We start from the raw sequence: 14,150 nt of genomic DNA on the forward strand, positions 1-14,150 counted from the left end.
TTTCCCAGTTTGTGCCACAGTGTAATACACAAAATGAATAAATAATGCATGTCCCTTTAAGCTCAAAAGTAAAAATGTTTCTATATGTACATTTCTAGCAAGTCACAGAAGATGTCAAACATTAATGATTTCAGTGGAATTACAAGCCAAACCAGTAAGTATGTTCTCTGTTAAATAAAATAATTAGGTTATTTATTCAATCATAGAGTAAATACATATGTATTATTACATAATATATAAATATAATGTTCTTACATAATCTTGAACTATACCAAAAATATTAATGTAAAAATAAATTAATAAGTAATAATTTATAACCTATTTTATTTGTTAAGAAAGTTATTAATTGATTACTTATATCATACAAAGTATAATGGTTATTACTTTAGTCTTCTAAATTTCACTTTTACCTTGTGATGGAATTAAGATTATCCATTTATGCTTCTAGGTAGTGGCATCCTTTAATAAATACTTGACAGAAAAGAAAGAAAAAATGCATATCTCTTAATTTTTCAAGAAGATTCTAATGATTTGCATAAATTGGACAAAGCAAGAAGTACTGGTTTTATTTACCATCTCTCAATGATGATAAATCATCACTCTCAATGATGTGAGTTACTGTATGAAGCTTTCCAAACTTCCGGTACATTTCAAATAAGAAAACTAGTAAATAAAGCAAAACTCACAAATGTGTATGAAAACTAAGTGCAAACAATAGAGTTCAATTGAAAATAAGATCAGCATGGATTATAGCACATACTTTAGAATTGTATCGATGACGGTGATATTGATCATCATGAATTATATCTTTCATCTCCTCCCTTTAATTCTCTTGCCACCTAAATATCTTTAAGAGAAGAAAAAGGAGAGGGAGACAGACAGAGACAGAGAGACAGAGAGAGAGAGACAGAGAAATGAACCACACAGTGATCACAGAGTTTGTCCTGCTTGGCCTTTCTGATGATCCTGACCTTCAGATTGTGATTTTCCTCTTCTTATTTATCACATACATATTAAGTGTCGCTGGAAACCTGACTATCATCACTCTAACCTTGGTGGACCCTCATCTACAGACACCAATGTATTTCTTCCTCCGAAACTTCTCTTTCTTAGAAATCTCATTTACAACTGTCTGTATTCCTAGATTTCTAGGAGCAATTATCACCAGGGATAAGACTATTTCCTTTAACAATTGTGCAGCCCAACTCTTTTTCTTTATTTTCATGGGGGTGACAGAATTTTACATTCTCACTGCCATGTCCTATGACCGCTACGTTGCCATCTGCAAGCCTCTGCATTACACCGCCATCATGAACAGGAAACTCTGCACCTGGCTTGTGCTCTGTGCGTGGCTGGGAGGGTTCCTGACCATTTTCCCACCCCTCATGCTTCTGCTCCAGCTAGATTACTGTGCTTCCAATGTCATTGATCACTTTGCATGTGACTATTTTCCCCTTTTACAACTGTCTTGTTCAGATACATGGTTTCTAGAAGTCATCGGTTTTTACTTCGCGTTGGTTGCTTTGCTATTCACTCTGGCGTTGGTGATTTTATCTTACATGTATATTATCAGAACTATTTTGAGAATCCCATCTGCCACTCAGAGAAAAAAGGCTTTCTCCACATGTTCCTCTCATATGATTGTCATCTCCATCTCTTATGGAAGCTGTATATTCATGTACGCTAATCCCTCTGCAAAAGAAAGGGCATCATTGACCAAGGGAGTAGCTATTCTCAATACCTCTGTTGCCCCCATGCTGAACCCCTTCATTTACACTCTGAGAAACCAGCAAGTGAAGCAAGCCTTCAAAGATGTGGTCCATAAAGTAGTATTTTCTTCAAATAAATGAAATATTTATTTTGGCAAACAAAGGACATGCTAAAGAGTAAGTAGGTAAAATCTTAAAATCCCTAAATATCTGTATCCGTATGCTTGTTCCCATAGTCTCTTACATGCCACCTTACAGTCAACTTAATGTTTTTCCAGTCCATTTCCACTTCCACACCCAGATTTCCCCAATGCATTGTTTATTCACTTGTTTTAAAATATGGTAAACTTTATTTCTCCTACAAAATTTTCTGGGTATGAATTTCTTTAAGACATACCCTATAACAGAATGTGAAAAATAGTTTTAATTCTATTAATAAAAAATCCCTAAAAATATATATATAACAGCATATCATACTTTGAATGTAGAGTTTCAAAGTCAGTGTGTGATTTCTTTTGTGTTTCAAGATATTCATTGGTAATTTCTTAACATTTAAAAATATACACTTCCTATATATCGTATGTTACATTCAGTCCTTAGACGTAATATGTAGTTTTGAATTACACTTTAAATGTAGAGCTTTAGGGGCGCCTGGGTAGCTCAGTCGGTGAAGCGGCCGACATCAGCTCAGGTCACAATCTCGCGGTCTGTGAGTTCGAGCCCTGCGTCCGGCTCTGGGCTGATAGCTCAGAGCCTGGAGCCTGCTTCCGATTCTGTATCTCCCTCTCTCTCTGCCCCTCCCCCGTTCATGCTCTGTCTCTGTCTCAAAAATAAATAAAACGTTAAAATAAATGAATGAATGAATGAATGAATGAATGAATGAATGAATGAATGTAGAGCTTTAGAGGTGCCCTGTTGGCTGAGTGGGTTGGGCGGCCGACTTCGGCTCAGGTCATGATCTCACGGTCCGTGGGTTCTGAGCCCCGCGTCGGGCTCTGTGCTGACAGCTGGGAGACTGGAGCCTGTTTCGGATTCTGTATCTCCCATTCTTTGACCCTCACCCATTCATGGTCTGTCTCTCTCTGTCTCAAAAATAAATAAACGTTAAAAAAAATTTTTTTTAAATGTAGAGCTTTATATTTTGTGAAATTTAGTGCATATTATCAAGGAAAATATTGATCATGATATTGAGCACTATTTATAGAATTTCCATGTTCTGTGTTATTTATATAACACACACACACATATATATATATGTATATATATACAGATATATATATACATATATATATATTTGTTAAAATTCAAAATAAATGCGATAAAACTAATTCATTGAGCATAATTTGTCAGTAGTGCATATATTTCTCCAGGGTCGGCTAATGAAGATTTCATTTGTTTGATTGGACCATTTTTCTCTGTTTCTTCACGTTCCTACTACCTTTTTATTGTTATGTACACATTTGAAAACACAACCAGCTCTCACAGTCTTGTAAAATCAGATTTGTGCAGAGGAAGACCATCACCATTCAGTCCCCCTAGAGATTCCGGGGACCTCTCAAGCCTTTTCTAAGGATGTGCATTCTCAGAATTTCACATGGATATTCCTAGTTAGATTTTACTCATTTTTTGCTTTTGATGGAGCTTGTAATTTCTTTCTGAGCTCTGTTTCTGTCTGGGGTAACTCAGGTCCTGGAAGCAACAGCAGGCCATCCAGATCCTTTTTGTTCTCAGCAGCCCATAGTCACCTAGAGTATGTCACGTTCCCTGAGTTAACAAACAAATGTTTTTATTTTACCTTCACTTATTCCTTCTGCAACACTCTTCCTTACTTTATGGAAATCTGACTTTGTGAATTATATTATTTTCCTTCTCTTTAAAGCATTTCTTTTAACATTTCCTTCAAGCTTGGAACACTGACAAAACATACACGTAAGTTTCTGTTTGTCCAAGGAATTCTTTATTTCTTCGGGAATTTTTTTTGTTTTCTTTTGTTTTGTTGGATTTTTCATTCTCTGCTTATGCTACCTTTCTATTCTTGCATTCCATCTGCTTTATCCAGGAGAGCCCTTATCATATTAATCATAGTTGGTTTAAATCTCCAGTCTAATCATTCTAACACCTCTGTCATGTCTGGTTCTGAATCATTCTCTGCCTCTTCAAAACTTTTTTTTTTTTTTTCCTTTTTTAAGTCTGTACTGTTTTCTTGACAACCAGACATGATGCACTGGGTGAAAAGAACTGGAGCAAATAGCCTTTAGGGGCTGTGATAGGCATCGGGGGAGGGGAAGCATTCCACAGTCCTATGATTAGGTCTCAGTCTCTTAGTGAGCCCAGGCCTCTGGACTGTGAACTTCGTAAGGGTTTCTCAGTTCTTTCTCCCCAGTTAAGTCAGACGGGAAACTTAGAGTGGGCTAGAGTTGGGTATTTCCCTTGTCCTACGTGGAAGGCTAGAGGACACTGGAGTTGGGTATTTCTCTCCCTGGGTCAGTTCAGCTCTGATAGTGTTCCAGCAGGTTAGTCTCTGGCCATCTAAGATTTCTGTGAGGGCAGGCTCTCTCAACAACAACACAGTGCTCTGGTGCATTTCAAAAGGGTTCCTTTTCCCCTGCCCCTGACAGAAGCATGAGGGGATTTTTCTCTGACATTCACTATCTGAACCTGGTTGAGCTCCTGGAAGCATACCTCAATAATGGGATGGGGCCTCATATACCTTGGTCCCCCCAGAGCTTTTAACTCTGTGTTTCCTCCCTGCACCTCCACAAATTATCAGTTTACTTCAGCTTTTCCTGTGCTGGCACTGGACCCTGTGGTAGTTTTGGCTCCCAAGTCTCTGTTCCCTTAAACCTTCACTTCTTGTATTTCTCTGTCTGATTTTCAATCTTAAGGACAGTGATTTGCCTTCCCTAAGGATACAAAGAGAGTGGATTTTTCAATGTGTTCATCATTTTTCCTTATTGTTAGACTTGAGTGGTGATTTGCAACTCCTTCCTTGCAGAACTGGAAACTGAAGGTGTCCTCTGTCTTCAAACACATTGTTTTTCCATTTAATCTCACATTTCCGTATGTTCGCTTCATGAGTATCGGTGCATATCAAGCCACTCCTTACAGAAACAGAAGGCTCCACATAATGTTTTATTTAATTCTCTAAAAACTTGCAAATTCATTGTTAATCTTATTTTATAAGTGAAGAAAGGCCTTTAACAATTTTCCAAGATTGCAACATGAATAAATATCATAGCTTGCATTTGAACCTCTCTCTTGGACCTAGGATGCCATTTTAAAAATCTTTCTGGTAAACTGCCTCCCATTGGTGTTCTTTTTTTTATTTAAATTTTTTTTTTTTCAACCTTTATTTATTTTTGGGACAGAGAGAGACAGAGCATGAACGAGGGAGGGGCAGAGAGAGAGGGAGACACAGAATCGGAAACAGGCTCCAGGCTCTGAGCAATCAGCCCAGAGCCTGACGCGGGGCTCGAACTCACGGACCGCGAGATCGTGACCTGGCTGAAGTCGGACGCTTAACCGACTGCGCCACGCAGGCGCCCCCCATTGGTGTTCTTGTATATCACAAGCACTTATATATCAATCAAAAAATATTTTTTTGAAAATTTTGAGCCCTAATGTAACAAAGTTTTGTATACATGAAAACGTGAGTAGAAATTAAAGAAATCTGTTAAAATCGCTTTTTTAATAGATATGGTGGTTATGCTGATTAGTTGTGATATGAATAATTAGATCATCAGCCCCAAATTACTTTGATCTCCAAATATAATTTTATTAGATATGAGGGTTGAATCAGAATAAATTAGAGTGTTTAACAAGCAAAGAATCACTATTTTGGGGAAACTTTTGATGAACAGTGATTCAACAGAAAGCTTAGAACATGTTGAAAGTGGACTTTTGTATAAATTCATATTAGAAAAATGACTAAGAAATAATGGGATCAATAAGGCATATTAACTAGTATAATGGAGCAAGTTTGCTGATTAAAAACTGGCTTGGTGTAGTAGAAAAAGTTCTGAACTGAGAAACAGGCTACTTTATTTGTATCTTTCACAACATTTTCTCTCATCGGTTTACCCTTGATTTTGGTTATTATACGACAGTGGGACTCGTATCTATTTTGATTCCATTTTATTCCCAGTGTTTTGTATACTATTTAAAGATAGCAGGTCCTGGAAAGATATTTGTTGAATGAAAACAAATAGTGCATGAGTCAACAAGCTTCTTTTTTTGCTGTTTCTAAAATCGACAAAAAGGAATCTGAATTGTAAAATCATGACACGTTTCCAGATATTATGCTTTCATTAATTACAGGATTAAACCCAGCACATCTTTCAAGTGGAAAAGGACCTTCTGGATTGTAGATCCTTCTCAAGAATTAACACCATTTCTATTTTGCGAGAATGATTCTTGGAAAATGTTGAAGAGTTCAATGAGTATTTAATCCATATTTTTTCATGCCTTTCGATGGGAATCCACTAAGCACTGAACTCTATCCCACTCTTTTTATTGCTCTGCATTCAGCATTTCTGAACAATTTATGTGATACTACTAGCTTGGAGAGTCACTTTAATGGAGACATTTTAGTGTATGATAAAATTGTAATGTTTTCATGTAAGATTAAGTTGTCCCAGTATTTAACTCAGCAAGAAAAGAAGTGGGGGCCTCAATTTGTCAAAGAAATTCTGATTTAGGAAATTCAGGAGACCTCTCCCAAAAGCTTTGCAACCCAGTTATTTTCTCACTTAGATAATATGCAAACTATTCCATCCGTTTCTGGCTTACTTCATTCACATGCCCTTTGTAACTCTTTGGGTATTATCACAAAAGTTTGCTGTTCCAATATTGGTGCAAATGTTGATAACATTTTTATAATCCCTTAGTGTCCTTTCCTCTAAGCCCTTGTTGGCACCTATGATTCACTGGAGTAATCGCCATGAGAGATAGGTAGTTATGGTAGATAAAACATGTACCTATGCAGGTGAAAGTCCATATAGAATCTTTGTCCAGAAAGGCCAAAGCAACTCCAAACCTAGCTTGCCTTCACTATTTTTGCTCCCATAATTACAATGGAAAATGAGTAATAGAATATAAACTATGATTTTTAGGAATACTGAATCTCCTAACCGAAAACTGAAATAGTTGTCAATGTGGATTTTTGTCATTTCAACCAGCTGATGCAGAACATTTGTATGACAAGTAGAGGTAAGGCTGTAAAGTTGAAGCCAATGAAAAATTTCCTTTTCTTAGCACTGATTCATTCATTCTTTTTTTTAATTTTTTTAATGCTTATTTCTGAGACATAGAGAGACAGAGCATGAGTGGGGAGGGGCAGAGAGAGAGGGAGACACAAAATCATTACCTGAGCCAAAGTCGGTTGCTCAACGACTGAGCCACCCAGCACCCCTGATTCATTCATTCTTAACTCAACTTTTCATCAGATCATATAGGAAAATTAGGGGTTGCTATTTCTTTCTGAATGTATCAAGGATTATGAAAAACGAGCATGTTACATTTCCTGTTTCTCATAATTTATTCCTTTATTAATTTTCAAAATTATTTTCTCTGAGTTTGGTCTCCCCCATTGAATATAGGTGTTCAATACTAGGTAGCCCATGCTCAATTCTATCATTTAGTAGCTGTCTGACCTTGTTTATGTTATTTAACCTCTCATTGTCAGTTTCTTTTAACCAACACAGGATTATAAAAATTAGTAAATGAGGTAAGAACATACAGCGTTAGCAGTCTCTCACATGAGGGACTACCAAAATAGTTTTTGTTATTTTGCACCGGGGCTCTATTCCTCATGTGATCACTGGTTTTATTTTTAGGAATAATAAAGATACTAGTAACTGCTGTCTGGGAGTACATGCTATAAAATTTTTGTACAATTTAATTTTACTTTGTATTTAAATTAGCTCTATATCCATAATATATTATTCTCATTTTAAAATTTAAAAATATGCTAAAACTCAGAGAGATTAAGTAACTTGTCCAAAGTTACAATACTATACTATAATGTAGCTAAGTTGCATTTTTAACTTTAAACTACTTAATTTCTCTTTGAGTGCAAAGCCCACAGGTTGCCCCAATAATACCATGCATTATAAATTAATATTAAATTCGGATGCCTTAGGTTTTATAAGAAGTCCTTTCCCTTTTTAAATTGAAAATGACCTACAAATATAGTTACCTGGTTAACAGACTGAGATAATCAGGGTTTAAGTAGAATACCTACCTATGAGAACCTATAGATTTAGAAGTTTTTAGATGATTACTGTTTTCCGTCATTATTCCTATTCATCTTGGTTGGTGCTCTGATCTGACTTGGGATTTAAATATCCCCTTTCTATTAGAATAAAAAGCAAGGTCATATCTTTTTTTCAGAGGACTCAGGTAAACTGCATTCTGAACAAACTTTAGGAATACTCTAAGGCATTACTAAAATAATAATCTGAAAAGGAATCTAAATTGGTTCATCTTATGAGATTGTTTGCATTCGGTCACCATGAAGTTCTTACATGATATTAGATGTCACCAAACATACGTCAAAAATGGAATGAATCATTCCACAAAAAAAAGAGTACTTGCTGTAAACCAATTACTCAAGATATCAGATTAAACCAGCATTTTGCTCTCTATTTTGACAAACTGGCCTAACATACAGACCTACTACCAAGAAAAAGATTGTCAAGTGAGAGAGACACAGAGAATTGGAAAACTACATAGTAATGTTGTGGGTACAAATTGCCTTGAGGATATACGCATTCACACCGTTTTGGGGAGTTTTAACTTGAGAGATTTCAGCACACATAGAGAATGCAGAATGATACAGTTAGTTTCCAACTAAATTGTGGAATTTAGGGAGACTCTAACCATCTCTCCTCATTATTAAAACAAAACAAGGAAACGCAACCTCTTATACCTTAATAGGTCTTTTTAAATTGTTGCATTTTAAGTTGGACATAGGAAGACACTATTCTCTTCTCAACAAAGCCATCCTTAAAATTCATATGAAATGGCAGAGGTGTCCTTAAAGTCATTTATTTAAACAAAATATTTAGTTGGTGCTTATTATTTTATTCACATGCATCAGTTATTTCATTTAGCACAACAGCAAGTATTTGTTCATTAAATACATTAATTTTCACTTTCATGAGCCACCCAACATAGTTCAACAAAGATACCCAGGATGGGTTCAAATTCATTGAAACAAAAAGGGGCAGGGAGTATACTAAATTTGTGATCATACGTTACATGTGACGGGGAAGAAGAAATATGGATGCGTGGTCAGGAAGGAAAGCCTAAAATGATGTGTTAGATTCTTGGATAAATTTTTCATTACTCCACCAAACACATCACAGAAATGGTTGAGAGATCAAAGGATCTATACAGCTCTTAATTATAGAGGATTGTTAACTAAGAACAATGACCTTTATGTTTTTAAAGATTTTTTTAATGTTTCTTTTTGAGAGAGAGTGTGTGAGCAGGTGAGGGGCAGAGAGAAGAGGGTAGATCTGAAGCAGGCTCTGCTGACAGCACAGAGCTGCTGTGGTGCTCAAACCCATGAACTGTGAGATCAAGACCAGACCCTAATTGAGCCACCCAGGCACCTCAAGAACAATGACCTAACTGAAATATCTCTTATGCACTTGAATTGCCATAAGTTTGTTTACAAAATATGTCATTGTAATGTCTGTTTCCCCAAGTAAGTGCTCTTCAGCCTGTTTTCTCCAGTCCCTGAGAAATAACAAAAGAAATACTCATTTCTTGTGAACCTCACATACTTTCCCAATGGCATTAGCACTATCCATCTTATCTGAAATTTTCCTTCGAATCTACAGCAATATTTTTGGCTACACAGGGAAGGGAGCGAGAAGACAGCTCAAGCATGTAAGAGAAAAAAAAAACAAAAAATTCACAGTATTAAGATGCATTATATACCGCATCAACAATCTGACATCTTTAAACTAAATATTCTATTGCAAAACTTCTCTCAAGACACAGAACTGAAAACCTAACTACTTAATGAGAATGCCCAGAGTAAGGGATATGATAATGGACTAGTTCAATTCATTGAGGGAACTTTTAGCTTCTCTCTAAAATGCATTGATGATGATGATGATGATGATAATTCAGGAAGAGAAAATAAAGGGATTTCATGTGCTATTTCCTTGATTATCCCAGGTGTTGACAAAATAAAGCTTCTACAAGTAAAGCCTAATGTACATAGAAAGAAAAATATAAAAATACTATACGTGATAGAAAGCAGAATCTATATCCAGAGAGAATCCACTACAAGGTTTAGATGGAAGAAATTTTGAAGGAAAAAAGTTCTGTAGAAGATAATGTTTATTTCAGATACTCATACAATTTTGCTTCCTTAGCCCATGAAATATGTAAATCCAATCTACTAAATTTCTGCTCTGCCTTTTCCGTATTCTGTACACTGTAGAATCTGAGGTCATTAACATTATGGCAATGAATTCAGTGGCTTGAGATGAGGAGTAGGTGGTTGAAAGGAGAATGTGAGCCAGAATGAAAACAGAAATTTGTCACATTGTTAGAGATTTAACATCAAGGACTTTCAAATTTTGGAGACCTCCCCATTTGAAGGACATTTTCCGGACACATTTGTCTTTCTATATTTTACAGGTAAGTAATAATACAGGAAATTTGGTGAGAGGAATGAGGAAATGAGACACTTTTCTTGTGGTTGGAAAAAGGACAAAGGGTTTCCCAATAAGAAGGCAACCCTTGAGAGAAGTATTTCTGTGTCAACAGGCAGGATTTCTCTTCCAGTTATCAAACATTCAGAAAAACCTGGGTTAAGTCCCTGTTTTCTCATTTAGGGTATATGACTCAGATAGGATTTTTAAGAATTATTTTAGATTCAGTTTCCAATCTGTAAAATAAAGATTTTAAGAAGAAACATTATGTGGAAAACACAGAGTGTGCCATATGGCAAAAACGTACTTTAAAACGTGTTACCTACTTTTATTGAGTTGTCTTAAAGATCTCCTAAATTAAATCAATGTGGTATAATACGTTTACTTCCGGAGACATATTCCAGCAGTATCCATGATAATCCTCTATTCCTTCTATTTGTGCTTTTCCCTCTAGTTTATACAAGAGAAGAAAAATATGAGAAACCACACAGAAATAACAGAGTTTATCCTCCTGGGATTGTCAGATGACCCACAGCTTCAGGTGGTGATCTTTGTCTCTCTGCTCATCACCTACATGCTCAGCATCACTGGCAACCTGACCATTATCACCCTTACCCTGCTGGATTCCCACCTCCAGACCCCCATGTATTTCTTCCTCAGAAACTTCTCCTTATTAGAGGTTTCATTCACAACTGTCAGCATACCCAAGTTCCTGGGCACTATGATTACAGGAGATAAAACCATTTCCTTTAATGATTGTATGACTCAGTTTTTTTTTTTCATTCTCTTGGGAGTCACTGAATTTTGCCTTCTGGCCGCCATGTCCTATGACCGTTACATTGCCATCTGCAAACCTCTCCATTACATGACCATCATGAATCACAGAGTCTGCATACTCCTTGTCTTTGCTTCATGGCTCATGTCATTCTTAATCATATTCCCATTACTTATGCTGTTCATACAGCTTGATTACTGTAGGTCCAATGTTATAGACCATTTTACCTGTGATTATTTCCCCTTACTACACCTTTCTTGTTCAGACACAAAATTCCTAGAGATTGTGGGTTTTTCCTGCGCTGTGCTTACTCTACTGTTCACTTTGGCATTAATAATTCTGTCCTACATATATATCATCAGAACAATTTTGAGGATTCCCTCTGCTAGTCAGAGGACAAAGGCCTTTTCCACCTGTTCTTCCCACATGATCGTCATCTCCATCTCCTATGGCAGCTGCATTTTCATGTACATTAATCCATCAGCAAAAGACAGAGTGTCCCTGAGCAAGGGAGTTGCTGTGCTCAACACCTCAGTGGCCCCCATGCTGAACCCCTTTATTTACAGCCTAAGGAATCAGCAAGTCAGGCGAGCCTTCATGGACAGGGCAAGAAAGATTGTATTCTTCTCAAGAAAATGAAAAAAATAAAAGTACTGTCATAAATTAAAGGCATAATGAAGAATAGTTAAAAAATAGGGCCCCTCAAAAATCTATTAAATACACATAGCCTCACTGGAGTTATTTTTCATTGCTTTTATTTCTATTGCCATATATAGATATGTATATGCCATATATGTATATATATGTATTTTTTTTCTATTCAAATTCCATCCCTCTTTCATTCATTTCCCCACCTTTGAGCTAGTCTTTCCACTCTGTAACTATGAGCTTGGCCTCAGTTCCTTCTTTTAAATAGTTTTAAATTCCAGGTTTTCCACAGTAATTCTTAGAGAATTAAGACACAGAAAAAGACAGAGCAAGAGCATTGGGGAGAAAGCTGTGTTTTATAATTTCATCAGGAAATACACGTTTTAGAAATTCAGAAAATATTCAATCAAGTTTAACATTATTTTATATCTACTATTCAAAGACTGTAAACATAGCTTGACAGTCTTATTAGAATATTGCAGTTACTATCCTCTCCATATGATAGCACTATTAGTAATTATATAAGAAACAGTATCACTGAAAGAAAAATGTAATTACATGTATTTTGAGAAATCAAAAAACATCTTTCATTACCCAGTTTAAAATTTTTTGTGCCAAATAATTTATCAGTTTAAAACATAATTAGGAAAACTTGAATTAATCCCTTTTTTTTTTTTTTTTTGGAATTCCATAATTATCATATACACAATACCAGTTCTTCAAAAAAAAAAGAAACTGAAGAAATAAATATTCCTAGATACCAGATATGACTACATATGGTTCAGGGGTATATTTAAACAAGTGCTTAATCTTAAACTGCTCTTTTTGATAATCAATGGCTAAGAGTTATAGCTTTCTCTTATCTTTACTGGCTATTCTGATATAACAGTTTATAGGAACAATTCATTTAAGTGCAAATGATGCCTTCTTTATTTCGTAATATACATTATTCATAATATATATACTTTGTTCATAGAAAACGTATTTAACCAAAATCTATTACAAGCCCCCCATCACTGCTTTTATTCTGCACTCCACTGACAGTTCCTCCAGGGCATTAGCACAAGAATACTAAATACATTCAAAACGACTGGAAAAGAAGAAACAAATAAATCTTTCTTTGCAAAGAACATTATTTTCCTCCTACGGCCTTACTGCATTTACACTAAATGTTTCTTAACCATGACATACTCCCCTCCCAGATATCTGCATGGGATAGGCCAGACATCCACATGTCCCCTCAATAAGGCCCACCCCAATGACGCTATTTAAAATTTAGTGGCTCCCGGGGCGCCTGGGTGGCGTAGTCCGTTAAGCGTCCGACTTCAGCCAGGTCACGATCTCGCGGTCCGTGGGTTAGAGCCCCACGTCAGGCTCTGGGCTGATGGCTCAAAGCCTGGAGCCTGTTTCCGATTCTGTGTCTCCCTCTCTCTCTGCCCGTCCCCTGTTCATGCTCTGTCTCTCTCTGTCCCAAAGATAAATAAACGTTGAAAAAAAAAAAAAAAAGATTAGCTTTAAAATTTAGTGGCTCCCCACTTCCAAGGTTTTTAAATTTTCTCTTCCTTTACAAAACATTGATTAATTTACAAGAGGCCATATAATGTACTAATCAATCACGTCCATTGCTTATTGTCAGTCTCACACCCCTCCTCACCCCATGAAAGCAGGGATCTCTGTTCACTTTGTAGACACAATGATGTGTTCCGGCAGTGCTGTGCTGGGACCTGCCTTTACACTTCCCAACAGCCAACTGTGCTTGTGTCTCCTCAATTCTGCATTCAGAAAGGCCACATCACCTGCCAGGGTGCGAGACTTTACATCTTAAAAATTGATAAACTCTACCGATGGGCTCCTCACCTCCACTCACTGAGAGGCAGCTGTTAAACATTTACTGGAAGTCACTATTCCTCCTCATTTAGAACATGTGTCTGCCATGTAGTGAGTATTCAATAAATATTTTTTGAATAAATAAGTTTAAATAACGTAGAATGGCTCCAGTGTCCTAGCAATCAGAGCACTATTTTGTCCTACAGAAACACATGCTATTTATATAATAATGTACATGACATTGAGTTAGCTTTTAAAACAATGTTCAAATAAAATGTGTATATCATAACTAGACAACGTTGAATGAGAAAGAATAATTGAGTATTTCTGATGCATTTGATGTTCATTTTCTTTTATTTTACATTAGGCCATCTAAAAACTACGTACAAATTTATTTCTTTGACTTTTCATGAAGTCAATGATAACACTTCTTATTAAGTTTTCCTACTGAGCTTTCTAATAGTAGGAATTCCCATGATGCAAACCCTTATTTTTCTCATAGAAAAATTCTTATAACTA

At 36.2% G+C, this 14,150-nt stretch overlaps 2 protein-coding genes across 2 annotated transcripts; both read left to right on the forward strand.

Moving 5' to 3' along the window:
* Positions 1-914: 914 nt before the first annotated feature.
* On the forward strand, positions 915-1,850 carry LOC123590260 (olfactory receptor 6C3). The gene has a single exon (XM_045463189.1). It carries the CDS (start codon positions 915-917, stop codon positions 1,848-1,850), a length of 936 nt encoding a protein of 311 aa, XP_045319145.1.
* Positions 1,851-10,842: 8,992 nt separating this feature from the next.
* On the forward strand, positions 10,843-11,795 carry LOC123590164 (olfactory receptor 6C1-like). Its single transcript, XM_045463045.1, has one exon. The coding sequence runs from the start codon at positions 10,857-10,859 to the stop codon at positions 11,793-11,795; it is 939 nt and encodes a 312-aa protein (XP_045319001.1). The 5' UTR covers positions 10,843-10,856.
* Positions 11,796-14,150: the final 2,355 nt, after the last annotated feature.

Source organism: Leopardus geoffroyi, chromosome B4, assembly GCF_018350155.1.
Source record: "Leopardus geoffroyi isolate Oge1 chromosome B4, O.geoffroyi_Oge1_pat1.0, whole genome shotgun sequence".
Taxonomy (NCBI): Eukaryota; Metazoa; Chordata; class Mammalia; order Carnivora; family Felidae; genus Leopardus; species Leopardus geoffroyi.